General features: G+C 42.7%; 2 protein-coding genes across 3 annotated transcripts in view; one reads left to right on the forward strand and one right to left on the reverse strand.

Annotated features, from left to right (window-relative positions):
• Positions 1-24,491, reverse strand: part of ago4 (argonaute RISC component 4) — a 38,139-nt gene extending 13,648 nt beyond the window's left edge. Inside the window, exons 1-13 of one of the 2 annotated variants that reach the window (XM_056298990.1) lie at positions 24,344-24,491; positions 18,037-18,208; positions 17,376-17,496; positions 16,385-16,566; positions 14,349-14,485; positions 13,764-13,898; positions 12,752-12,839; positions 12,485-12,632; positions 12,169-12,288; positions 11,538-11,699; positions 6,879-7,027; positions 6,553-6,737; positions 6,062-6,221 (exon numbers count right to left, since the gene is read on the reverse strand). In XM_056298990.1, coding sequence (XP_056154965.1) covers positions 6,062-6,221; positions 6,553-6,737; positions 6,879-7,027; positions 11,538-11,699; positions 12,169-12,288; positions 12,485-12,632; positions 12,752-12,839; positions 13,764-13,898; positions 14,349-14,485; positions 16,385-16,566; positions 17,376-17,496; positions 18,037-18,208; positions 24,344-24,362 — 1,778 coding nt within the window. In that variant the 5' untranslated portion in view covers positions 24,363-24,491. Of the gene's footprint in view, positions 1-6,061; positions 6,222-6,552; positions 6,738-6,878; positions 7,028-11,537; positions 11,700-12,168; positions 12,289-12,484; positions 12,633-12,751; positions 12,840-13,763; positions 13,899-14,348; positions 14,486-16,384; positions 16,567-17,375; positions 17,497-18,036; positions 18,209-24,305 lie in introns of both variants that reach the window. The other variant, XM_056298991.1, reaches the window with a different exon arrangement.
• Positions 24,492-25,835: 1,344 nt separating this feature from the next.
• LOC130129010 (claspin) overlaps positions 25,836-26,770 on the forward strand; it is a 29,805-nt gene continuing 28,870 nt past the window's right edge. Inside the window, exon 1 of the mRNA XM_056298803.1 lies at positions 25,836-25,960. Coding sequence (XP_056154778.1) covers positions 25,934-25,960 — 27 coding nt within the window. The 5' untranslated portion in view covers positions 25,836-25,933. The remainder of the gene's footprint in view (positions 25,961-26,770) is intronic.

Genomic DNA, 26,770 nt, shown 5'->3' on the forward strand with positions numbered 1-26,770 from the left:
GAAGATGTACGCAATTGTGGACGACCAAAGTAATCTGTCACTTGCAAAGACTGAGTTTTTTGACATGTTTGACATTCAAAGCATAGTTGAACCATACACCTTGAAGACCTGTGCTGGCGTAGTAGAAACATCAGGTAGAAGAGCTTGCGGCTACACAATAGAGTCAGTAGATGGGAAAATGAGTTTTCCTCTCCCTACGCTCATTGAGTGTAATGCCATCCCTAACAACAGGGAAGAAATACCCACTCCTGAAGCTGCACTACACCACCGCCGTCTGAGGTCAATAGCTGCTGAGATACTGCCCCTCGACCTAGATGCAGACATCCTCCTGCTCATTGGACGGAACCTTCTGAGAGCTCACAAGGTGAGAAAGCAGCTCAGTGGCAGAGACAATGACCCATACGCACAGAAGCTCAACCTGGGCTGGGTTACCATAGGCGATGTGTGCCTCGGCAGTGCTCACAAGCCAAATAAAGTGAGTGCTCTAAAAACGCATGTATTAGATAATGGACGCCCAAGCCTTCTCACCCCGTGACAGCCGCATCAATGTGAAGGAGAACTTCAGTCTGAGTTGCTCGAAAGCCACTCCCCATCAACTTCCAAGCCCATACCCAAGACCCACTGAAGAGAGTTTAGGAGAGACAGTCTTTCGCTGCACTGATACCGACAACCAGTTTGCGCCATCCGCCGAAGATATGCTTTCTGAAGAAGACGGAAGGAGTCTTCAAAGATGAAACTAACAGCTGGGTCGCCCCATTACCGTTTTGCAGCCCCAGACGTCTACTCCCAGACAACAGACCCTATGCCTACAAGCGGCTTATGTCTCTTCGACACCAGCTGGATAAGAAGACATGAGAGCGTACTTTGTCGAGGTCATGCAAAAAATGCTCGATAACAATCATGCAGTGCTGGCACCACCTTGTAACAAAAATTGAGAGAGATGGTATCTTCCCACTTTCGGTGTCTACCACCCACAAGTGGTCAAGTGCACAGTTTAATGGAGTGTCTCTCAACGACATGCTGCTTTCAGGGCCAGACCTCAACAACACCCTTTTGGGTGTGCTTCTCCGCTTCCGAAAGGAACCTGTTGCTGTCACAGCAGACATAGACCAGATGTTCTACTGTTTTGTTGTTCAGGAAGATCACAGAGATTTTCTTCACTTTCTCTGGTATCAGGACAATGACCTCAGCAAAGATGGAGTAGTCAGGAAAAGTGGAGGTCAAGCTTATCCGTCACAAGACTACTAAGAATTTCTCCAGACCCATCTCAGAGTGTATTCTTCTCTTGTCTCCCGAAGATTAGATTATGTAAATGTTTATTGTGGCATTTTAAATAATGCCAGACAGGGAGTGTAATGGAACGGTTTCCTTTATTTTTAGAGCCTCCTGCCACTAGGGGCATAGTTCCATTATCTTGAGTCTTTTGCCTTCTAGTGGCATAGATAAGTACTGCAGTTTCAGCTACTTCCTTTTCCTGTGACAAGAAAATGGTGTGACAACACAGCAATATTCATGCTCCATCATTAGCCATCACCTACTTTCTACCCCTTTGAGTAGCAATATCTGTAAGTAAAGCTATTATACGTCATTGCTAGAATCTTAATCTTGAAGTATTTTTTACATATTTGCTACAGTTTGTATAATTTTGGAAACATGTATGACAGCACAGTTTAATGATGGCCTTCAGGCTATACTTTTGATGCTAGCGTAAATACAGTGTTCAATGCTATACCTGATTAGTTACAACTTACATTTTATTCCTGCAAAGAAAATGTTAGTTTTATACTTACCTTTGTTTCCTGAAAAATAGAGGATTAGTTATCTTAACTGTAACTCTAGATTGAGTAAGCTATTTGGTATTGTATACTGATGTATACTTTTCTGTATGTTTATTTTCAGTTTCACACTTCCTTAATATCAAATCCCGTCCATATACAACACTGGTCTGTTCCTTGGAGGATAGTTTAGCTGGCTGTAAAACCTAACATAGGACAAGAGTCACATTGGGTGTAGCAGTACAGTGTGTGTGTGTGTGTGTGTGTGTGTGTATATATATCCCCCCCCCCACCCCACCCTGGAAACCATCAATGGTGTTGGTAAGAGTGCTCAACAAATGAGGAGCGGAATATTAAGCTCTTAATCTTACTATCTTATATATATATATATATACACACACACACACACAAGTTTTTTTCTTTTTCTTTTTTTTGTTAAGAGCCTACATACATTAATTAACGTGTGCTTTTGTGCAAGTCAAAGTAGAGGAACGGGTCAGACATTGAGCATGATCCGCCCAGACTTTGAAACTCTTATCAGGAGTAAAGCACATTCCCCAACTATCTCATTAGTGCCCCTAATGCTCATTAAGTGAAAACATGCCTGTTTAGTTGGCCTACTCGGGGAGATTATCATATTACAAGTGTGAACACAGTTATGCAGTTAAGATGTTCATTTTATTCATATTCACCAGAATCAGCAGCACGCAGTTGTGATGCTCATACTCAGTTTATTAATCAGGGTGTTTGTTATTGCCAGAGTAATGTGCTCTGAATGCAGGGACGTGTTTATTTTATGTTTTATGTTTGAAAGACATTACCAACTACAGGAGCCCATCCCCCCCCCCACACCGAAGGGAACCAGGCTGACAATCTTAATGGGTTTTACTGCAGGTTTGAAAAGCAAACTTTCACACCCCTCACACTCTCCGGCCACAACACAGAACCAACTGCACCCCCTGTCAGCCACCCTCCCCTCCCCACCGAACCCCACCCACACTCAGGATCTGTGTTGAGGACACGCGTCAGGTCTTCAAGAGACAGAAGACCAGGAAGAGACCAGGCCCGGATGGCGTGTCGCCCTCCCATCTTAAAGTCTGTGCTGACCAGCTGGCCCCATTTTCACACTGATCTTAAACAGATCACTGCAGCCGTGTGAAGTCCCCTCCTGCTTCAAGCGCTCCACTATCAACCCAGTCCCCAAGAAACCCTATATAACAGGATTAAATGACTACAGGCCCACTGCACTAATGTCTGTGGTCATGAAATCCTTCAAGAGACTGGTGCTGGCCCACCTGAAGGAAATCACAGGCCTCCTGCTCGACCCCCTGGAGTTTGTCTACTGAGTAAACAGGTCAGTGGAAGATGCAGTGAACATGGGATTGCACTACATCTTCCAACACCTTGACTCCACAGGGACATACGCAAGGGTCCCGTTTGTGGACTTCAGCTCAGCATTCAACACCATCGTCCCAAATATCCTCCACTCCAAACTCACCCAGCTCACTGTACCCGCCCCCATCTGTCAGTGGATTAAAAACTTGTAGACAGATAGGAGGCAGCTGGTGAGGCCAGGAAAAATCACATCCAACACCCGGACAATCAACCCCCTGCAGGGATGTGTGCTCTACCCTCTTCTCTTCTCCCTCTACACAAATGACTGCATCTCAGGTGACCCATTTGTTAAACTCCGGAAGTTTGCGGATGACACAACTATCATTGGCCTTATCCGGGATGATGACAAGTCTGCATATAGATGGGAGGTTGATCAGCTGGCCCTCTGGTACAGCCATAACAACCTGGAGCTGAACATGCTCAAAACAGTGGAAATGACAGTGGACTTCAAGAAGAGCCCCCCAACACTGCCCCCCTCACCATACTCAACAGCACGGTGTCACAGATTTCTGGGTTCCACAATCTCCCAGGACCTAAGGTGGGCATCTAACATAGACACAATCATCAAAAATGCCCAGCAGAGCATTCGACTTTCTCCAGCAGCTCAAGAAGTTCAACCTGCCTCAGGAGCTGCTGATTCAGTTCTACACTACAATAATCCAGTCCGTCCTCTGCACATCCATCACTGTCTGGTTTGGTTCAGCCACCAAACAGGACAGGGACAGACTACAACAGACTGTTTAGTCTGCAGAGAAAATCATTGGTGCTAACCTGCCCTCCACATTCAGGACTTGTACACCTCCAGAGTCAGGAAACAGGCAGGCAACATCCCTGCAGACCCATCACATCCTGGTCACAACCTGTTCCAACTCCTCCCTTCTGGCAGGCACTACAGAGCACTGTACCCCAAAACAACCAGATATAAAAACAGTTTCTTTCCACGGGCTGTCGTTCAAATGAACGCTGTCAAATAAATCCAACCATTTTGTATATACTGTACTGTACATTGCACGTATACTGGTACGCTCTGTCATGTCCATCTACCTCAGGCATTTAAGTAACCTGCTAACATCTATTTCAGCATCTCTGATCCATTGCACTTTATCACCTCTTATTTCGCCTGTATAAGTCAATCCTTGTGTATATATCTGATGATTATTGTGTTGTAGTGTTGTTACTCTGTTAAGTATTGACTGAGAGAGCCACGAAACCGGAGTCAATTTCCATGTAGTGAAAACCCTCATGGCCAATAAACATGATTCTGATTAAAAAAAAAAAAACAGGTCATGATGACAATATGAATTCAAACAGAGCAAATTTAGAAACAAATTTGCTCGGTTTGAATTCTACCATGGGAAAATGTGGTTCTCAAGGCAAGACCAGTTGAGAGCCACTGCCTTAGAACAATAGTGTGATGAAAATTATAAAGGTTGTTTGCGGGAAAATGCATAATTATGGGTGGAATTATGAAGAGGTAAAGTCCGATGCACTCACCTAAGATAAGCAGGGGCAAACTTGGGAGTAAACAATTTGTTGAATAACATTTGGCTACAACAAAACGAATGGATCCACAAGAAGTCCTTGCTCTGCTACTAGATTCTGATGGATCAACGGCGCGAGATGCCATGACTTGCATTGAATAGACAGTCAATGTGGGGCAGGGTAGGCTGCATTTGCATACTATTCTAAGAGATAGCTCCAACTGATTATGCCAAAACAAAAATATCCAGTAAGCTCGACAGCTTTCTTTGTTTATTTGACATGGACATATGGACCCACATCAGGGACTGTCCGGTGACCGAGGCGCACAGCGTCTAAGATTTTCTATGAATGAACTAAAGCTTTCATTGAATATGCTCGTGGAATCTATGGTGGCAGAAATCTGAATTTTGAGAGCTTCTGGCCGGAATTTTTTTCAGAGAAACAATGGCAAATAACCGCTTCAAAGAAATCGCAAAATTTCTCCATTTCTCCACAGAGGCTTGAGCGTCCTATGGCTGATAAACTGTTAACATAAAAGTGTTGAAACTGATTTGGTTGCATTTGTTGTGTTTGAAAAAAAAAACAAAAAAACAACAGAATTTATAGTTTACAGCTTAAAATCATGGTGTTTAATACTTTTGCATTAAAAATAGGCAGTAGCTGTTTTGACTGCAAACATTTGTTGCAACAGCGCCCCTCTCTGGTAGGCGCACAGTCATGTTTGCCAGAGCATTGACGTAGAATTAAAGGGTTGGCTTTTTTAGTGTTAAGAGTTTTTGTTTTTGTTTTTTGGACCACACACTCCGAGACCCATTCAGAATGAGTCTGTGACCTACTTTTGGGTCGCAACCCACCAGTTGAAAAACACTGATGTAGGCTACTTTTTAATTTGCCAGAACGTCTCATAATGAAAAATGCTGGTTCAGTCGGTTTGCACAATATCAAACCGGTTTAAGTTTGTACACTGAACCGGACCACCAAACTGGAAACCGACCCAACTCTACGGCACGGTTTACAGAAAAATAAAAGGAGTTACAGCATTTTGTAGTCATACATTTCATTCCATGGTCTACAACCATATAACACCAATATGACCTGAGGATGTCTGGTTGATTTGTCAATAATTGTGAACCAAGACAATGGTTTACAAACTGCATCTTGGCAAAGACAGAGGTCCCTTGATAATGCTAATCTTGTACAGACTGCTCTCTGTAATTTTAGAAGTAGTTTGTTTTTGGCTCATGTTTTCCAACTTCCTCTCCTCATGAAATCTTAACCTTATTCAATGGTATTGACAACACCAGTGATTTCAGCAAACGTCATTATCTTGTAAAAATATAACTTTGGGAAATGCAGCGGGTTTGAATGGGTTTTCAATTCAGACAATTTGAATCAAATTTCACCGTTACCTCTGATGAGGCACAAGGACATTGTTGATGCCCCCCAGTTTTGCATTTATCTTGAGGCAGAGATTGGACAGGGTCTGAGGGGACGTCTTGACCACGTTCTTCACCTGGACACACTGGGTGGCCATACCCAGCAGGGTGTCTCCCACACGCTTCACCTCAGCTGGACCGATAGAGGGGAAGGGAAAGAAACATGCCGAAGTTTTAATATCTCTCAATTTAAGACCAACCACTGTAGAAGTTTTGCTTATAATAAGGTAAGGTACCACATCAACACACGAAAAGTGGTTAAATTTCTTTAAAAAAAACAAAAACAACAACAACCGTCCTGGCAGCAGCAGACTCTCACATCAACAAAATCCCATTCATCCATGTATAATTTCTCTCTCCATTCAATCACTGTGACTAAATGGGCCTTTCACTCATCCTGATTCAACAACACATATTTCAAAAGCAAGAAATCATGGCTGAAGTAACTAAATTCAATTACTTACCATAGACGGGTGTTTTCCCTGGCAGGATGACCACAATGAGCTGCAGGCCTACATAGGACATTTTAAGGTGTTTGAACATGGGCTCTACACTGTCAGCCCCCTGGGCATATTTACAAAAACACGGCTGGCCCTGGATGGGCATCCCAGCATCCTTAGAGATCTTTCGCAGCTGGTCAGTGAAGCTCCTATTAGAAAGCACAAACAGTCAGAACTTAGCATTATGTTGAAAAGTTGACATTACAGAAATATCTACACAATAGGGAGTTGCACGCAAGAAAAAAAAATTGTGAGGATTTTATTAAAGCTTAGCAAATTGTGTCACTCACTTCAGCAGGTCCTCTCGACACTGTTTCTGTGGGGCGAAGCACGCCACGGCCCACACTTTGATCTCAATGCCAGCATAGAACTGCTTCCCTCTCATGTCCCACACGCCCTGGTTGGGCGTGGCGACCGTCTTATTCTGTGGAGAGAGTCCCTACTCTCTTAGTCAACCCCCCGGTTGGATAAGCCAACACAGTATATAGCATTACAACACTGCCGACACCCATAACCATTTTTCCATATACCAACATGCATAATGCAGTGCATGGCCCACTGTAATGCTCCCTGACAAATGTGGCCTGCAGTTACAATACAGCACAACAGGCTTTGAACATGTAAGTGCTCCACTGCATGCTGAAACTCCACCATCTTAGATTGGCCCATCCATTTCTCATGTCCTGTGTAATGGTGTACAGATACTTCGATATACATTAAAATAGGAAACAGAACAGAAAGTATTCTACCATACGCTTACAAATTTTAGACCCGCGTGGTTTTATTGTTAACCAAAAATGTGAGGAGAGTTCTACCGTGGGCACCTACAACCAGCAATGTGCATGGGCCCCTTGTTTAAAGAGGATTGTTCAGGATGTGGTAGACAGACATTACACTTCCCACTCAGTGGGGGGTTTTCTTGTTTGTTTTTTACAAAACCACTTAGGTTAAGAGTGTTTAAGAGTCAGAAAAACTTTACTCAAGAAGTCAACATCTGATACCCTGTGGGCTGTCTTACTTTAATGCTGCCATTACCACACAAATGCAAAAACTTTTGGTACCACCGTCAATGCAATGTGTGGAGCCAATGACCTGAATGTTCCTCTCAACCACACAAGCCATTAATATTCACTTGAACATATTCCACTATACAGTACTGCAGGCCACAAGTAACATGGGTCCTAACCAAGTACCACCTTGGTTAGAAACAATGGGCCATTAATTATCACAAAAGCCAATCGCACTGTCCCATTATAATACACATTAGTAGACAAGACGCAGCATTCAGGGCACTGGCTTTCAATTGGCTCAACAGGTCTGCCAAAAAGCCAGTATGAATTAATTTTCTCTAAAAAGCTGTAAAAGAACAGTTTCAATATACCATGTGACCAACAAGCTTTTCCTTCCATATAAATATTTTCAAGGTCGTATTTCAATACACTCCCGTTAATGATACATGGCACTTACTACAAGTTTAGCAGTTATTAAAAGTGTTCTTTCTGGAATCAGACAAAACAAAACTTCCTGTGGAATTACGCAGGGAAAAAATAAGACTGCTGCCTTTCTTCTTTTTGTCTCAAACTCTGTACATAGTCATCTAATGGGAGTGAGCATCTCCCCTCCTCCATGTTTGCTGAAGCAACTTTAGCTTGAAAAACATTACCCTTTTGTTTTAGGATAAGAAATGTTTGTACTTCATTCTTACCATGCAATGATGGTGGGAAAAGCAGTCAGCCTACATTTGAGAGCATTCAAGTAAAAGGCAACTGAACTCAATTTCCCAGCAGGCACTGAGCCAAATCAATCAGGAGGAAACTGTTGTAATAGGTCTCAGCTAAGTGAACAGGCATACGGTCCAGAGATAGTACAACCAAACTTGGCACTGGCATCTATGATAAATTTAATTATGCACTCATTTGCTTTGATAGTGTGAAGGCAAAATTGTAAATTAGGTATGGAATACGTGAGGAAGCTGGCTGGAGGGCCTTCATTATCATATCTAAGCCAATAGAAGAATGGAGTGCTAAATCTCATGCTATTTGCATATTTTATATTAATCGTTGCATACAGTTTCAGATAAGATTTGCTCAGCAGACTTAACATTGGGAACCTGCCTTTCAAAGTGATTGTACTTTATGCTGGGTGGCAAAGAGTGCAACTGTCCTCCACTTAGCAACCCCTTCGAGCTCAACCACACAAAAACCCTGAATTCCCAATCAGCCATTAGCCCCTCACCACTATGCAATAACATAGTTCTCAAAAGAACTGGTCTGGCGTTAATTAAGAAAATAACAAAAGTGTAGACATTTTTTTGAGTGGTCCAAAGAAAATGGGTTCTTGGTATCTTCGATTTCCCAATTGAGGGTAATGATATGTCAACAAAACTGTCTTCTCAGGAATGTGTAATCCCCCTCACACCATCCATTCCTTTTCAGACCTGCGTCACTGGTGACGGGCCAACATAGCAATGATTTGGGATTCAACTGGGTGAATCTCAGCAGTCCACAGTGGCTTCCTCCCCATCGACACTTTGCCACCTTTACAGCCACTCATGAATATGAAACGGTGAATTCCTTGTCAATGGGCACTACAATCCTTTAACCATTAAGTCCACTCAGGCCGGGGGTCGGCAACCTGCGGCTCTTTAGCCCCTCTCCCATGGCTCCCTGTGGCTTTGACAAAAAAATTATATGGAAATGAATAACAGCTATTTTTTTAAATATTTTAATTGTCATTTATCATTGTTGTGGGCCTAAAATTATTCTTATATTCTCCAATTGTAAAAAAATGTGTAGCCATACACCAATTTAAAAAAATTTTTTTTTTTACATTTTGTCAACTAAAATGTGCATCATAGCCGTAGACTACAGCCTGGCGCCTTTTCCTCTAAATTCTGCCGAACCTCAATAGCGGTGGCTAGTTTTGAGTCTCCCTACCTCAAGCGTGAACTACATAATCTAAATATCGCTCCCACCTCACAGATGAGAGCCTGCAGTCTAGTGTGAAGATCAAAGTATAGAGCCCTGATTTCGAGAAGATCTGCAGTGACGTTCAGAGACACAAACCACATTTAATGGGTGAGAACACTATCCTTTAATAGGCTCTCATCCTGCAACAAAGTATTTGTTTTAGCAGGTTGGGATTTTCTCAATGAATTGAATTACCCTTAGCTGGTGTGTTTTATGCTCAGGCCCGAGGGTTGATACGTGGCTGAGGAAAAAAAGAAGAGGATTACCTAACACTGAACTGGACTGTTGTTCAGTTCTGTGTTTTGTCAGTAATACCATCCCCCAATAAAAATAACAAAAAATTTAAACAGTTTTCTTTATTGTGGTTCTATAATTTTAGAAATGCAACACAAATGGTATTATTGTAATGGAAATGCAAAGTTAAAGTACCAAATAATTATACACAGCCCACTGCAGAGTAGCCACATGCGGTAAAACATTAATTGAATGTTTATTTAGACCTATTAGTAATGTTGATAGGCTAATTTAGACTTAATAGGCTGTGCTACCTTCATTATAAGGCTCAAATGTTTTGCAGCTCCAGTTTTTTCCTTTTTTGTTGAAAAATGTCTCTTTTGATAGTAAAGGTTGCCGACCCCCTGACTTAGGCCGATGCCAGTGGAGAGAAAGACTATCTGAAAAGAGAAATGTTCTGACCGCTGAGGTTCACCACAGGATTTGGATATGGGGCAGGTTCCAGGTCTTTCAGGTCTACCAGCATTGTGGTAGCATACATGATCCACCCACCAGCTGAATTAGAGGTTGGATAAATGGATAAATACATATGACAGATTAACTGTATAGTTTCTAATATAGTAGGCAAATTACTTGGGTAATACTTTAGTTGAAGGGGTGTGCATAAGACTGACATGACACCATCATAATCATGACATGACACCTGTCATGAACATGGCGTCTTTATGAATGTTTATGACTGGTGTGATTAAGAGTCAGTCAGTTATGTAATTTTTAATGCAAAGTTGACATTGTTTGATTTTTATATATATTTTATTAATCCCAATGGGGAAATTCATGCTCTGCATTTAACCCATCCTAGCTGTGTAGCTAAGAGCAGTGGGCAGCCACTGTGCAGCACCTGGGGACCAACTCCAGTTCGTCTTGCCATGCTTTGGTCAGGGACACAGACAGGAGTATTAACCCTAACATGCATGTCTTTTTTGATGATGGGGGAAACCGGAGCACCCGGAGAAAACCCACCGCAGATACAGGAGGAACATGCAAACGCCACACAGAGGACGACCTGGAATGACCCCCAAGGTTGGACAACTCCAGGGATCGGACCCAGGACCTTCTTGCTGTGAGGCGACAGCCCTAACCACTGGGCCACCATGCCGCCCAAAGACGTTTATTTTCGAGCTACAGACACACAAAATATATCAAATTGAGTGGCTCGGTCCCGCTTGGGTTGCTAAAACAAAGACATCTCGAACAATGTCAACTTTGTAATAAAAATTACATCATTGACTGAATGACACTTCACGACAAATCATAAACATTCACAAAGATTCCTTCATGTTCATGATACCTGTCATTTCATGGTTATGACAGTGTCATGTCAGTCTTATGTACACCCCTTCAAATAAAGTGTGACTATTACAGGCTTAGTTAAGTGCAATTAAGCATTGCTGAGAGCAATCAAACTTCTCTGTTGGTGTTGATTACTTTCAATAACTATTTAGGCATCCACTTAAATCATGTTATTATTTCATATATGCAATTGTTCACTTAATGGATCATCAATCAAACCATTTAATTATTAGTTCATTTATCATTATAGCATTATTGCCGTCTGACAAGTGAGCTCTGCCAACCTGGAACCCCTCCCATGACCCACCCACCCACCCTCCCTCCCAACAGTGTTCCCCCGGTCAGATTGTGTCATCCCCCCACCCCTGAGTGCAGCCCATTCCCAGTACTCACCCTGCCACAGTCCCTCCCTGTGTCTGTACTCACCCGGCCCCCATACTGCAGCATGGGCGCTGGGAGAACACGCCCTGTCACCTCCGTCATGTCATTGTGCACCACAATGCCAAACTCCTTGAGGTAAGGGTCCGGGCCCCCAACCATACTGTTGCTTTTGACCTTGTGAGCGTATGAGAAGGGGGGGGTGAAGGAGAGGACAGAGAGGGGGAAAGCAAGGAGTTGGGAAGCTTGTGTTTTTGATTTGTCTTAATGAGAATTCAAAAAGTGTGAACAGACAGTATGGTCTTTAGAATTACACAATTCCAGAGGGGGCAAAACCAGGTTCAGAAAGTAAAAGTGCCAATCATGCATTTGCGCCACCCATGTACTAAACCAGCTGATTCTAATCCACCACTCTTCAGCTAGATGGGGGAAGCCAATTAACAAAATTAGCTGATTTAGGGTGGTGCTATGGGTGGAGCAAATACATGGTTTGGACATTTATTTTTCTGGATCTGGCTTTGCCAAATCTGCACAATTCAAAACAGCAGACATAATTCTAATTTTACCAACCATCAAAGACAATCAATACAATGACCTTCAGCAACTCCAGACAGAGTTCACACTCACACTGGAAGACATCACTCACCAGTCTGCTGATCTCTTCCTGCCTGTCAGGGGCTGAGCGAGCAGTTGCTTTGATCATGGTGGATGTCTGGTTGTCTGTCAGTTTCTTGATACAGCGCTGGCCCGCTACTATGTTACAGACCTGTGAAGCAGAAGTCAGAACATGTTATAAGTGTGGCAAAATACAGCAAATGTTTTTATGAACAGAGTAGAAAAGGGTCCAAGGAGACAAATGCTTGGCATACTGATGACATTAGGTGTATGAGTGACGAAGGATAAAAAACCTACATAGACAGCAGTAAACAAAAAGTTTCTCTATATGAAAGACATTTTCTCACCTCAAGCGGAAGGTAGGTGTGCTTTTGCTCCTGTCCTACTTGAAGACAGGGTAAGTGTGGATACTTGAGCTGCAGACTGTACTTCTGCTTGAAATACTGAGCTACTGTACACTCCATGGCTTGGCCGTTTTCTAGCTGCAAGGGGAACCTGTGAATACATGAATTAGATTTAACCTTGACAAGACCCCCAGAATTTTTTGTTGGATTAAAACAGAACGTTAAGAGACCGTCAAGGTATGGGGAAAATGCTCAACGAAAGGCACTTACGTCTGGTGACTAGCAGGGCGACGGGTGACATTGCACACACGATACTTCCTCTTCATCTGACCACAATGTGTGACCTCAACTTTTAGACCTGATAAAAATGCACGCACGCGTACGCACACGCGCGCGCACACACACACGCACACACAATACAAATAGGGTTACACACCAATAAAAAGGACCATGTCTCATTTATGGCTTCAAACCAACAGGATTCAAAAGAGAATTCCGATATTAGCTGGACAACATTTTAATTCCTTTTTGCAGGCTAGTGTATTGACATTTGAAAAATCTAGAACCTTGCTTACAGTGTAACTTGTATCTTGCATTAAAAAAAAATTACCCTTTTGACAAAAACATTTCAAAATTTCCCAGTTGCTCAAAGCATCTGAAAAGATCCAGCGTTGAGATCCCTAATGAGAGTTTAGTTCTTTGATGCATTGGATGTAGTTATAGAAACAAAGCAAAGAGCTGGCAGTCTGAATTAACAGAATTTAGCCCACCCAAGAACAACAAAAAACTCAGCATACTGGAAAAATTTGACTTTAGATTACAGTCTCTTTTTGAAGGCCACTTCTGTTAGATCCCAGAAAGTTGAATCAGTTCATCTGGACACAAAGTTTAGTGGGAGAAATATTTCATCACTCATCTCAGTGACTTCTTTGGTCTCAGCTGACTGCAGGTTTGTGTCCGGATGAACTGATTCAACTTTCTGGGATTTCCTTACCTGGATGATGGAGCATGCATCGAGACACTTCTGTTAAAACTTGCTACCCTTGTAAAAAACATCCTCCAATACTGGTGAGGCTTTAATCTTAACACATATCTGCGGTGTATATGTGCCATGCATGTGTGGTGTGTGCAGTGTCCTGTCACTGCCTACACAAACAACCTTTTCTTTCTAAGCTCCGAATCCATATCAGTGCAGGCTCTGCTCCAACATCTATGGTTTATTTGATGCATTGGCACTCAGCAGATGTATGATGTATTGTGTACAATGGTAGTGCATGCCCACCTCTTATCTCCTTAGTGAATTTGACACGCTGGGAGTCGGTGAGTGGCTTGGTCTGCTCATTGATGTTCTGTATGTCTAGCACCTCACACATGAACTCTATCACAGGCTGGGCGCGGTAGAAAGCAGTGGCCGACACTGTAGGGTAGGACAGGGGAGGATAAAACATCTCATTATCCATCCAATTGAATCACCAACAAATCCATCAATAATTATTAGCACCCACAATAAAATAAAAAAATAATAATCATTACATTTATATAGCACTTTTCTAGACACCCAGACTAACAGGAAGAGAAAGTTAGAAAGTTAAAGACAGAGAATTAAGAAGAAAGGTGGAAATTTCAGATACAAACATAAAATTGATCATCACTGCCAATGCACAAGATGTGGCCTGCAGCGTTGGACTTGAATGTGTTTCTCTTACATCACTGACCATTAAATCAATGGTTATCAATTAACATACATAACAGCATGTCCACATTACATCAATCACAAAATTGCTCCCAATTCCCCATTTTCACAATTGAATAATCTGTGGCTATTATTTTAAGACCAAATAACTACTAGGCTGAGAGGAGATTCTACCATCGATGTTGAGCATCATGTTCCACATGGCAGGGCGGACAGACTGATGGAAACCAAACCACACCTCCCTGCCTCCACCCAGCGGATGGTAGTAGCCTTCCGGAGGGGAGAAAAATGAACGCCCCACTGGAGTGTACCTGAACAAACAATCATCCAAGGTAAATGACACAGTGAATCACACCAACATTAGCCAGAAATTTTACTAGAATACGATGCCTTTCTTTGGCCCCTGAGGCAAAGCTGCCTCTGGATAGGTGCCATGTATGCCACCTAGCAAGCCTTGGATCAAATCCCGCTCTGTCTCTCCAAATTGGTTTCATTCACTTCTTTCTTACCGGCTAAATAAATCAATCATGACGGAAGATAACAGGACAGCTTCAACAGTAGGACATTTCTTTTTGGATAAACCACATCATATTCCATCAAACCAAACAGACTCTGGCATAGAGGCTGGCACAACACAGAAGAGCTACCTCGTCCAGGACTCCACAATCTACACCCTTCTACAGACCAGTAGCCACTTCATCTTTCAAAGAGAATGTGAACATCCTTGATAGGGATGAACGCTGGGCTCCTGAGCGTACCCAAAGTTAAAAAGAAGTCAGTTGGTGGCAGGGCCTTTTCCTATCGACCCCATTCTTGTGGAATAACCTGCCTGCTGCCATCAGACAATCAGAGTCTGTTGAGCCCTTTAAATCCAAACTTAAAACTCATCTTTTTGCCTTAGCTTACAATTAGTTGCCTTTAAGTCGAGTGCTTCACAACCTGTAATGCATGGTGGGTCGGTTTCTGTCTCAATGACTTTACTAAGCACTGTTCTGCTGATGAGATTATAGCGTATAGATTACGACTAATTGATGACTTAATTGATTATGACTAATGAGTACTGCAAACTGTTCTCTTCTCTCACATGTCTTTTCTCTCTCTCTCTCTGAATGATGTCTTCTACTTTCTTTTTCTGTGTGTGAATGGTGTGATGTGAGTCTTCCTTGTGTGCACATGCAGTCGGCCCTCCTCCCAGGTCTCTGTGGTGATTGTGGTCGCCACCTGGACGCTGCTTGGCATTCCCCTCATCAAATTTTATTTTTATATAACTTATAAATCAATATAATTTTTGTTAGCCTGGGTTTTTGTTTTTTGTTTTTACATGGTGATGCTGGTCGCATGGTGATGCTGGGCTGTTTCGGTGGCATCTGGACACTGCTTGGCATCCAGTGCATCATATTCTTCATAAATTTTATAATTCCGTTTATCCTCTTTCAATGTTGTATTCTGCAAATTGTGTAAACACAACATCCATTGCACCTTGTCGATCTTGGGAGTGAGAGCCCTCCTCTGTTGCTCTCCCTGAGGTTTCTTCCTATTTTTTCTAGGGAGTTGTTCCTTATCCGATGCGAGGGTCTAAGGACAGGGTGTTGTGTTGCTGTAAAGCCCCTTGAGGCAAATTTGTTATTTGTGATATTGGGCTACACAAATAAAATTGACTTGACTTTATGCACGCTCAATAATCTAGGTAAGAAAATCAAAAAGTTGAATCAGTTCATCTGGATACGTTTATTGAGAGAGAAACATTTCATCACTCATCTATGAGACCTCTGCAGTCTCAGTCTACAGTGACATACTGCCACTGTATTGTTGATAAGGGTGGGGATACCTGCAGTCAGTTGAGACTGAAGAGGTCATTTAGATGAGTGATGAAACATTTCTCCCAATATCATAGAAAGTTGAATCAGTTCATCTGGACACGTTTATTGAGAGAGAAACATGAGTGATGAAACGTTTCTCCCTCAACAAATGTTGTGTTCAGATGAACTGATTCAACTTTCTGTGATTTTCTTACCTGGATATGCATGCATAAAGACATTTTCTGGGATCATATTCAATAAATCAATTCATTTGTTTGCATACATTCATAATCAGGATAATAGCAGGTAATTAAGTAATCAACAAAATAAACCACGACTTAACAAATCTCATCAGACCTGTTTGGGAAAAGGGAAAAAAACAAACCAACAAGTAAGTAGGACTCGCGGTACCTCATGGAAGGCAGGTGCCGCGTGATGACATCCAGAGCCTGAACAGAGTCCTCAGGGACTTCGTTAAGATGGCCGGACAGGGCTTCCAGTAGCATCTGAAGACTGACCACAGACACCCACTGCAGAGACACCTTGAACGTCTGATCCTTCCCTTCACCAGGAAGGGTCACCTCCAGATCCACCTGGTGTTTGAGGGCGAGAGAGCGACATGGGGAAAAGAGGAGAGACATTTATATTTTGTCAAGGAGGAGGAGGTATGGGGGTGAGATGGATCAATGCAAATAAAGCAAGAGAGACAGTAAATAACATGAATCAGGTGATGAGAGACCAAAACATAGAGCAAGCGAAAGACACTGAACGAGTGATACAAAGACCAGATTCCTTTGAGTTTCGACTGGCCACTTCATAGATTGCTTCGTTGATTGACACACAGTCCGAGATGTAAAAAGAGGGCCATTTAGGGTGGTATTTAAAAGATGTTCTTCCCCCATCAAGACAAACGCAAAACTGTTTTCTGTGAAACATTTTTTTTTTGAGCACACTTGTTTTCCAATCTCACTTCTCTACACATTCACAGCTCAGACTTGCCAAGTGAAAGTCTTCTGAGCTGCTCCATATTAGCAATTGTGGGTTACAAGCATTGCTCAAATGCACCCTGATCATAGTTGTTGATGGGGCATTTCTCTTTCATTTTTTTCCCGTTGTACAAAATTCCCTTAGGGAGTGCAAATTCGCTGCAACAATCTTGGCTCACAAGCACAATTCTTCAACTTTTAGGCTACCATTGTCCGAAATACTCTACCCTAGTTTATATGGCCACCACCTATTTAGAATGATATGACCACACTGTCCACTGCACTGAGCTTAGGTCTTTAAATGACCATCGCCTTAAAAGCACTGCCATGACCAAAGAAAAGCCAATATACAATTGTTAAATTACAACACACACAAATGTTTACAAGGTAGTGACATAAGTGTTTAAAATGTCTACCCTGTCTCTCCCTATGGGCAGTGGATGGGCTGTGTACATGTTCCTCTTCCCATCGTAACCAGGCTGCCGATCACCAAAGATTTGCATCTTGAAATGCCGCACCATGGTGTCCACCACCTCCCTGTGTAGAGACAGGAGGGCAAAAGAGTGAGCAGCATATCCACATTCTAACATGCATGCACTGAAAAGCAAAAATATAATAATTGTTCAAACTATTGCAAAATTATGAAATCGTATTACCATGTTCTACAACAAAAACAGAAAAACTGAAATCAAATTTGCATGAAAAAAAACTGATAAGAGATGAGTGTTTTTCCTCATTTACCAAATTGTGCCCATGACCCCTAGCTTTCAGCTCTCTGAGTCATTGTTCTGAATAAAAATCAGCTGAGATTACCAAATTTTTAATTGCTTTGCAGTGACCAGGAGGGATGTGAATTTTCAGCTTTTTACCTATTTGGACACAGAGCTCACTTTCATATACATTAAGAGTTTGTAGTTTTCACCCACTCTTGATATAATACCTTCAATAAGTGTATTGCAAATTTTAGCAATGTCACCAAGACAAAACAAAAAATTCAAAGTGTTAAACATTTCAATTTTTAAACACCGACGCCCCCACCCATTTTGTCTATCAAGAAACACAAGTAAGTGCATTTACCTGTTGACCCTCCGAGGCCGTTTCTCAGGCTTGATGTCAATATCATAGTGATAGACATCGATCTTGGGAATCTGCACCTGGAAGTGGTTGGCCAGCAAGCGGATGGGTTTCCCTACTGTACCCAGGCCGGGACGCCGCGGAGGCTGGAACAGAGATGTAGGGGCAGGCGGGCCTGCAGTAAAGATAGATAGATAGATAGATAGATAGATAGATAGATAGATAGAGAAAAACTTAAAATGGTGATTTATTTTTCGGGGGAATCAGAGCACTGTAAACACGATACTGCCTTGACACTGCATATGTATTGCTATGCTGTGAGGTAGTCAGTCTACAGCACACAAAAGATCAATGGCTGGAATCAGTGCGTCAACTTTCATCTTCACGTGGGGAGTAAATATAATATTTTCATGATACACTTTCTTCCTATCACCATTACCTGAATTGACCAGAATCTTTAAAAAGGAACGCAGTTCTGAGCACAAATGGAGCCAGCTTGGCATTTATTTTGAACGTAACCAAAGGGTGCCCTTTTATCCTGCCTCCAAATGTCAAATCTAAAAAGATGGATGGATGTAGGTGGCCCACAGCAAGCTTAATAGAAGAATGAATAGAAGAATGAATAAATCGGTCTGAAAAAAATTACTCCTGTGCAAATGTTCACACTTTCAGAATAGCTCTTTCAATAACTTGTGCATAAACACTTGCTTGAATGCACCAAAATGGCCTCGCGGCGAGGCCATTGTGGTTGTGGTTTGGCGAGGGTCTCGCCATGCACAAACTGATTGATCTATTACTCTGGCCCCTGACCTAGTTAGGTCAACAAGGGCCTGGCAAAACAATGACCCCCCAATTACCCTGCAGCCCGCCCCCAGCCCCACCCAGACACGCAGAGCGCCCCCCACATCTCCCGCACCCCTAGACAAAGACCAAGCTCTTCTCAGACAGACAGCAGCAGGGCCATATGGGTGTGTGTGTGTGTGTATGTAGGTGGGGGGGGGGGGTTGAGAGCCTTGGATTACCATTATACACACACATACTGCATATCATTCTACTTGCTACCTATGGCATTCTCCATTCTCTACCATTGCCAATCGACATTGTGATTAAGACAAATATCCAATATAAATGATTGATACTTCACTATGAGTAAAAGACACTTGACCTTGCCCACCTGAGCTCCATCCTGATGATAAATCACATCACATGCATCAATACTTTGTCAAAATCAGTTGGGTGTTTACATTGTTTCACTTGACCAAGTCATTCAAACAAACATGGATGGCGACACTATCACGACTGTGCTTCAATTGGGCTGGGAAAAAAAACATTTGATATTTAAGAAGATATTGATAGAGAAACAATGGCATGGGGCCAGCACTGAAAGAGTCACAAAGGAGGTTGGGTGGCAAGGGAGGGGATGCTATGCTGCTTAATGCTTTTGTCAAGTGACAGCAAGGGGGCCATGGGGGTCCTTCTGAACTCCATACACCAGCACGCTCCAGTTAGCAATTGAAGTGCGAGAGCCGGGACAATCGGGACCCTCCCAATTGCTTCCTGAAAACACGCTTCTCAACATGCCCTCATCCACCCAGGGCCCCCAAAACACCACCTTCTACCCAAAGCAGCCAGAGTTGGTGGCGACCATGGAGACTGTGCTGCCGGTGGGTACCTTGGTGTGGTCGTGTGCAAATGGGTACATAATGCACATATTTGAAGTGCTGCAGGATTTGAGGTAGGATCTCTGTTCAAATGTTTGAGTTGTGTGCAGTTTCCACATATGTGCAAACATGCACACAACTGTATTTACTACAGGAAGGGTTTCAAAGTGGGTGCATGTTCGGGACGGTGGGTGCAGGGTCTTCCTCTTCCACTTTCACCAAAAGCAGAGATGTCCCTATATATAGCATCCACAGCTGCCACACTACGAGGGCTCTGTGTGTTTGTGCGAGTGTGTGTGAGAAAGAGCATGAAATGCCAGGACCCATCCCTATTCCACAACGCTAAAGGTCTACCCCACCCCCACACCCCCACCTCCTAGTTTACATTTCCAAGTGTATTCATTCTTAAATCATTATGTGTCTGGCTAACTTTGTTTGCACTTAGAAATGATAAATCTGGAGGAAGAGAAGAACTGTGCAGGTGTGAAAGGGACATCCCAAAGGGGATTACAACACATTCCACTGGGGGGGGATAAAAACTAAATGGAGGACAAACAAAGGAACAGGTAGAATTGCAGAAACTAGAAGACGTCAAAGCACAACCAACATAACACAAGACCACCAAAACAGACCAATAAGCAAGCTAGTAGAAATGCTTGCTGTTGAGTAAGAAAGCTACTACCACTGCTCTTAAGAACAAGCAAAGTATTAGCAAACAAATTTAAGCTTATAGATTGTCAACACTGGCGTAGGATGAGATGCAGAAACCTCAATTATCACTAAAAGACATTGTTGCCAATACAGTTTTGGGCCAAATGCTGCATCGTGACTAAACATGGATGCCTACTCATCACCAGCCAGTACCGCTTCTCAGTAAAACCTGAAGCACCGATTAAGCCAATTAATTAATTGCCAATTAATCATAGCCGTGCCCACCTGATGGCACACCTTTTCAGCTCAGGTGTATAGATTTATATCTACCAGGTTTCAGTTCTTGAATATAATCCATCCTCAAGGGACGTGGATATCACATGCATGTATTGGCCGTCATTAGCCTAGAAACATCCATTAAATACTACACAATTTCACCAGCAGACAGAGGAATTTCTTCATCATGTGCTCTCTGCATCAAACTTTGGTGAGCCATAAAAAATGTGCTGGATGGAAATGGGAAATTGTTGGGTTAGTTTGTGATGAGTGAACGATCATTTATTTGAACTTGAAGGTTTAAAATAAATTCGAGAGCACATGCCTTAACCAAGGCTTGTCAAAGACTTAGTGTAAAACAAACTGTAGCTCTAAACACGAGCAAGCGTCTTTCTTCAGAATTGTAATCTTTATGCGAGAAGACAGAGAGTGATCTTTTTTGATAGGCATCAGCTACAGTAAAATTTGCTTTTACTGGCACGGTACATGGAAGATGCACTGAGGACAAGCCAATGTTGTCTGTGCAGCCTATTTTGCGCATACATCTTATGGGTTGGGGCCAGATTGGCCAAGAGCAGCTTACAGTGGGACCAAAATACTGGTGACGTTTATTTCATCATATGTAAAGATTATGGGCTACCATGGGCTAACTTGATTACTTTGTTTCTATTTTGTTGAACACATTGGATCAATTTGCTGTGGAGCCACAACTACCTGCCCAGGCCACACTGCCTACCTCAGCAGTGCACGTGCACCGTGGAACCTCTTGCTTTTCATTTCGGCGCCCATATTTAACAGGTTCGAGAAGCCACACAGCCCACATGAGCAGCGCAGCTCACATGAGTTTCGGCATCAAGCCTATTTTCGCTGCGTGAGGCTTGCAATTCTCAGCAAAAATACAGTGAAAATGATCTGTTGATAGTCATATTGACATCATACCAGCAACATTACATCACTGATACCTTTCACTATAATTTCAATGTCTATATCTGAAAAACATGCCACACATGAAAAAAAAATATTGTTTAGCCATTTTAGCAATTGCATGTTAGGAGAAAGTGGAGGCTACATTTGTCTAAATTAAATATATTATTAAAGGCAAATTCAAATGTAGAACGATAGGGCTAGCAGTAGCAGCGCTGCAGCAGCAATGCTCAGTGAGGTAGCCGTCACACACAGGTAAAGGTAAGTGGTGTGGACCAGGCCTTGGGTTTGCTAAGCATTGTGCCTACTACGTCTTCATGCATGCTCAATAATCCTCTGTGAATAGTACCCATTGCCATTGTAACTCTAATTAATGGTCAGGGCAATTTGCATATGAAACCGAACGTTGTTTTCGGCTTATTTGCTTAAGAAACTGATCGTTGGTTTTGGTCGTTATGCCACTGTATTTTTTTATAAAGGTGGGGATACCTGCAGTCAGTCAAGACTGAAGAGGTCACTTAGATGAGTGATGAAACGTCTTTCTCGATAAATGTTGTGTCCAGATGAACCGATTCAGCTTTTTGTCATGTGCCTACTAGTGCCATACGTGTGCCTACTAGTGCCATACGTGTTCCTAGTAGTAGCATGGTGTGCAAGCTAAGAGAGTTGGCCTTAGCCTGAGAAAGAGGATGATGGCTCGGCTTGATGAGTCAGAGACTAACAGCACTGAGCACACAAACCTGCAAATCACCTGGATTAGTCTATTACAGCGTACTACGAAAGGCAGAAGAGGTCTGCGACCTTAAGCTCACCAGTCATTCACATAACTATCTACACCACAGTTGAAGTGCAGTTTACACAAGTGAAAGGCTTTGTGGCATAACTAAGAAGACCATAATTTTGACCATAAAACAACTCTAAAAATAACTCTGCTTCACAATAATTCCACTGAATGCAAACAGTAAAATAATAAAGTAATCAGCAACACGTTTTCTTCATGCACCATGAAGAATGATTTTTGAAGAAGACCCCTAAAAATGAACCATAGGAGGCCTTATTGTTGACCCATAACTAGACAGGATATAAGGCTGCGGTGAAATCGTGCAACCTTTCCTTCTGTCAAATCCTCTAACATAAAGAGACAAACAGGATTGGTATTTCTGGACAAGTGTGATTTTAAATAAGGAATGCAGTCACCATAATGTGAGGGACAAGTGCATGTGACCTGAGAATCCTGGAGGAATGGTGGGGGGAAACTACTCAATTTAAGTGTTACATGCAGGGAGAGAATTTCTCACCAGCCAGTAGATTATTTGGTGGTCCCATTTCAAAACGCTACAGATAAAAGGTGGATGGAGAATTTTCAATGAACCAGCCATTGTAGGGTAGGCCAACAATAATTTCTTTCTTGTCATGGTAGGTGGATGCAGTCCACATGAGTCCAGCATGACTTACACCCCTCTGGAGGGTAATACAACGTTACATACCCCCCCCCAAAAAAAACATTTCGCGCTGCACATCTTCTTAAACTATCTTGACTCAGGTTTATTTCAAAATAGGGAATGTGAAGCCCACTTGTTCTAGAAGGCCATCCATCAACAGCTTGTGTGCATAAAGCAAGTAAACAAAAAAACGAAACAAATCTATTCCGTATTCTGACCGGGTAAAACAAGTATTACCAGAAGATCGCTACTGCACGTTTCAATGCCAGGATGGTTAAACCTTTCAAACTGGAAATGTCAAAATAAAAACCAACAAGTCTTGAAAAGAGCCACACAAGATTTCCAACGTCATGGAAAAATGCAGCTTGAGACCGAGTAGCGTGTGTGCGTGCATGCGTCTGTGTGTTCTGGTAGTCCGCTTGCACTCTCTCATATCCTACACTGGCTAACTGCATTACTGCATATGGGCCTTTTGTTATCACATGGAAGATGAATAATATGGAAGTGGGCTGGAAGTCCGATCGATAGAAGCACCATTCGCCCCGGAGCTCCATTCGGTGTCAAGCCGTCTGGGCGCTTGATAGCTCCCCGACGAGAAGCGACGCTGCCGCGTAAAACCCAATGATCGCAATACATCCACAACACCGCTAACGTGTCACACCAGAAAGCTGACGGTATTTACCTAAAGCGTGTCCGTATATTTCAAGAGAAAAATGGCTCTCGGAGATGATATTCCCCCCCCCCTGCCGCTTTCATTTTGACGGACGTGCACATACACACACATACACACAAACACACACCACGCTCGACATTACACGGTTACCGATGACGAACGTTCACTTACGCTCGAAACACGAACGACTTGTTACTCGAATAAAGCATCCGAGCGAAAGAGCCCAGTTAAAGGCGGGCAAGGGGGTATTTTACGCTGAGGAGATAAAGCGGTCGCTGAGAAGAGAAAAGGGTTTGCAGCGTAAACACGACGCGGAAGGAAAGGAGGAAGGTCCCTGGTTAAATCCCCACATACATACAAAGCCCGTCTCAACGGCGAGCTCTACGTGCCGAGGATGAATAAAGCGAGGGATAATTTGGCCCGACTGGAACGTTACTGTTCGTCATAGTGCTCCGTAAAATAATATCACATGGAGGAGAGTGTGTGAACCGCGCTCGTCTTCGATGTAAATAGTGTCACACGGGTTGGGCCTCGACTAAGCTCTCGTTTGTTTTCCCCAATTGCCTGCCTGTCTTGCCTGCCTTGGTGAGAGGCCTCGCTGCAAACCACGGCCCCCAGTGAAGCGACGCATTTGCGCACACGTACCGTAGACATGGGTCCGCTCATTTACTTCTATGCCTTACCGGGTCCGAGCGCTTCCATGGCCGAGGGCTCTCTCTCCGTCTCTGTCCCGGCCTGGCGGCTCCGTACCGACACTGAAATTGGGGGCGGTATTGCGAAGCTTAAGGTGGCTAATTTAAGAAAGGGAATATAGTGCGTAGCTGACCAGCGAGCTCGGGGATGCGTTGTCTACTGACTGATTTAGAGCTGGTCCTGGGGATTGCCAAGTGAGCATGCGCTGGGGGGGGGGCGCTGTGGAAACCGATTGTGCGCTTGCGCAATTTGTTTGCGGCAGTCAAGGTAAAATATGGCACATAAAATGTGTTTATAAGGTAAAATATGGAATGATGATACTTAGTCGGCGACAGACGAAAAAAACACATTTACGTTAAGTGAAGCGCAGTTCGTGCTCTCTCTCGCTTCATCTCTCTCATTATTGTCCATCTCTTAAATAGGCAGTCATACTTTCCCTCAGTCAGGTAAGTTGGTCTTATTTGACGAAGAGTTCTTACCAGCATGGAAATACTAGTACAGCGGCTCCTATCATTTGCTAACTTGATAAACAGTAAAAAGAATCATCAGTATTGACTTGTAGCCTTAATTTTTTTTTTTTTTTGCTGTGGGGTAAAAGTTCTGCACAGCTTTTAGTAGCACATACAAACATGGGGATACTGGATTCCGTAAGGACTTATCTAAGTAGAAATCTAAAGGCTAAAAAGTCAAACAAATATAAAACAACATGTATGTTTCCATTTTATGAAATATGACACATTAATATTTGTATTTCAGTGACAAAGGCATTCATTCCCAATAAATGACATTCAAAGGAACATGTTTCCCGTTTCCCTCTTTCACACACACACACACACACACACACACACACACACACACACACACACACACACACACACACACACACACATTCCATACAATTACATATCAAGGCATATCTTGAATATAATGTATATGTCTGTAAAATTCCAATTTTAGAAGAATATTTTGAGAAACTAGTTACTACTTTTTTAAATAATGAACGGGGATTTCTTTCTTTTTAGAAGAGTGTAGAACCCCGAGTAGATGAGAAACTACTCGATCACTGCAGCACAGGCTACTGCTTTTTCCTGTCGTGTATGTCATTGCAGTTCATTGAACGTTGAGGTGTTTACTCTATTTCATGTGCAGGGGTCCGCGCCCATGTTTATTGTTCCGGTGCTATGGTTTCTTAACCTTCAGATTTTTTAAACCCGCTCTTGCAAGGCTTTGGCTGTACACAAAACATGCGCCACCAAGCGCAACGTGAGGCAGGCGGATACACGCAATGGACAACCAACCAATGGGAAAGCGAACCCGAGAGATTGACACTTCCGTGACGCAAAGCTACGGCCAGCTGTCACGGCGCGCCAAAGATCCAAATTTCTATTCGGTGTAGAACAGGCGGGAGGACGAAGAACCGCGTCGCTAATCTCACAGTTCATCTAGATAAATTCGATTTGATAGCGCAAGATAGACATTTATTTTTTATGCCGTGGTTGCGAAGACTTAATGTAGCGTTGTCGATCGATTTTGATGAAGATTGCCTTTGTCTGACGGCGTAAGCTTTCTGGCGGACGAAGATGAGCCTTGTCTTATCCCAACAACAGGTGAGCAAATGCTAACCAGTTAGTTTGGCCCGTGGTTGTATACTTATGCTTCCCGAAATAATCGTGTCATGGATTTGCTTGATTGGGATTATTTATGCGAACTTTGCTCGTTGACATAAACCTATATCCGGTTAGCCTGTTGGTGAAGTGGCTAGCAGTAGCTGTACGCCTTGAATTGATGATTGTCGAGGTGGCCTTTGTCAATCTGAAGAAATTTTAACAGTAGCCTTTGAATTATCACCGAAGTAAAATCTTCTATATCCCGAAACATAGTGTGAAACATAACGTTTCCCCCGAGTTATCGAACTGGAATAATTTTGCAGCATTTGCCAAGTGAATGCTAATAACAGTTAAACTACAATGGCTGCAAGCTATCAGCAGCTAACCTCTTCATCGTTTGGTATTGAAAGGCGCCACTAATTAAACGTTACAGCCGTTTGGCCCCCTTGATTACTTTTTAAAATAATCACTATACTATATACTATACTAACTCAACAGGTTGAATTCCATTATCTCCTCGTGGAGAATGAAATATAAAGCAGTGGTCCAATGCATTTTCCTAAATGTATTTGAAATGTGTTAAATATGCTGTAGAAGAAATAAAACTCCATAACGTCCTAATTTCGGGGGAGCAGCCGAAAGTAGTAGTAGTAGTAGTAGTAGTAGATGCTGTAGACGAAATAAACCATCTTACTACAGCCATGTAATAGGGTGACATCCTGAAAAAAATAATCCTAAATTTCACCAGCCACTTCAACAGTTTTTACATACGCATTTTTGTGAAAAAATTAATTAATCTTAATCCCAGAG

This window comes from Lampris incognitus, chromosome 18, assembly GCF_029633865.1.
Source record: "Lampris incognitus isolate fLamInc1 chromosome 18, fLamInc1.hap2, whole genome shotgun sequence".
Lineage (NCBI taxonomy): Eukaryota > Metazoa > Chordata > Actinopteri > Lampriformes > Lampridae > Lampris > Lampris incognitus.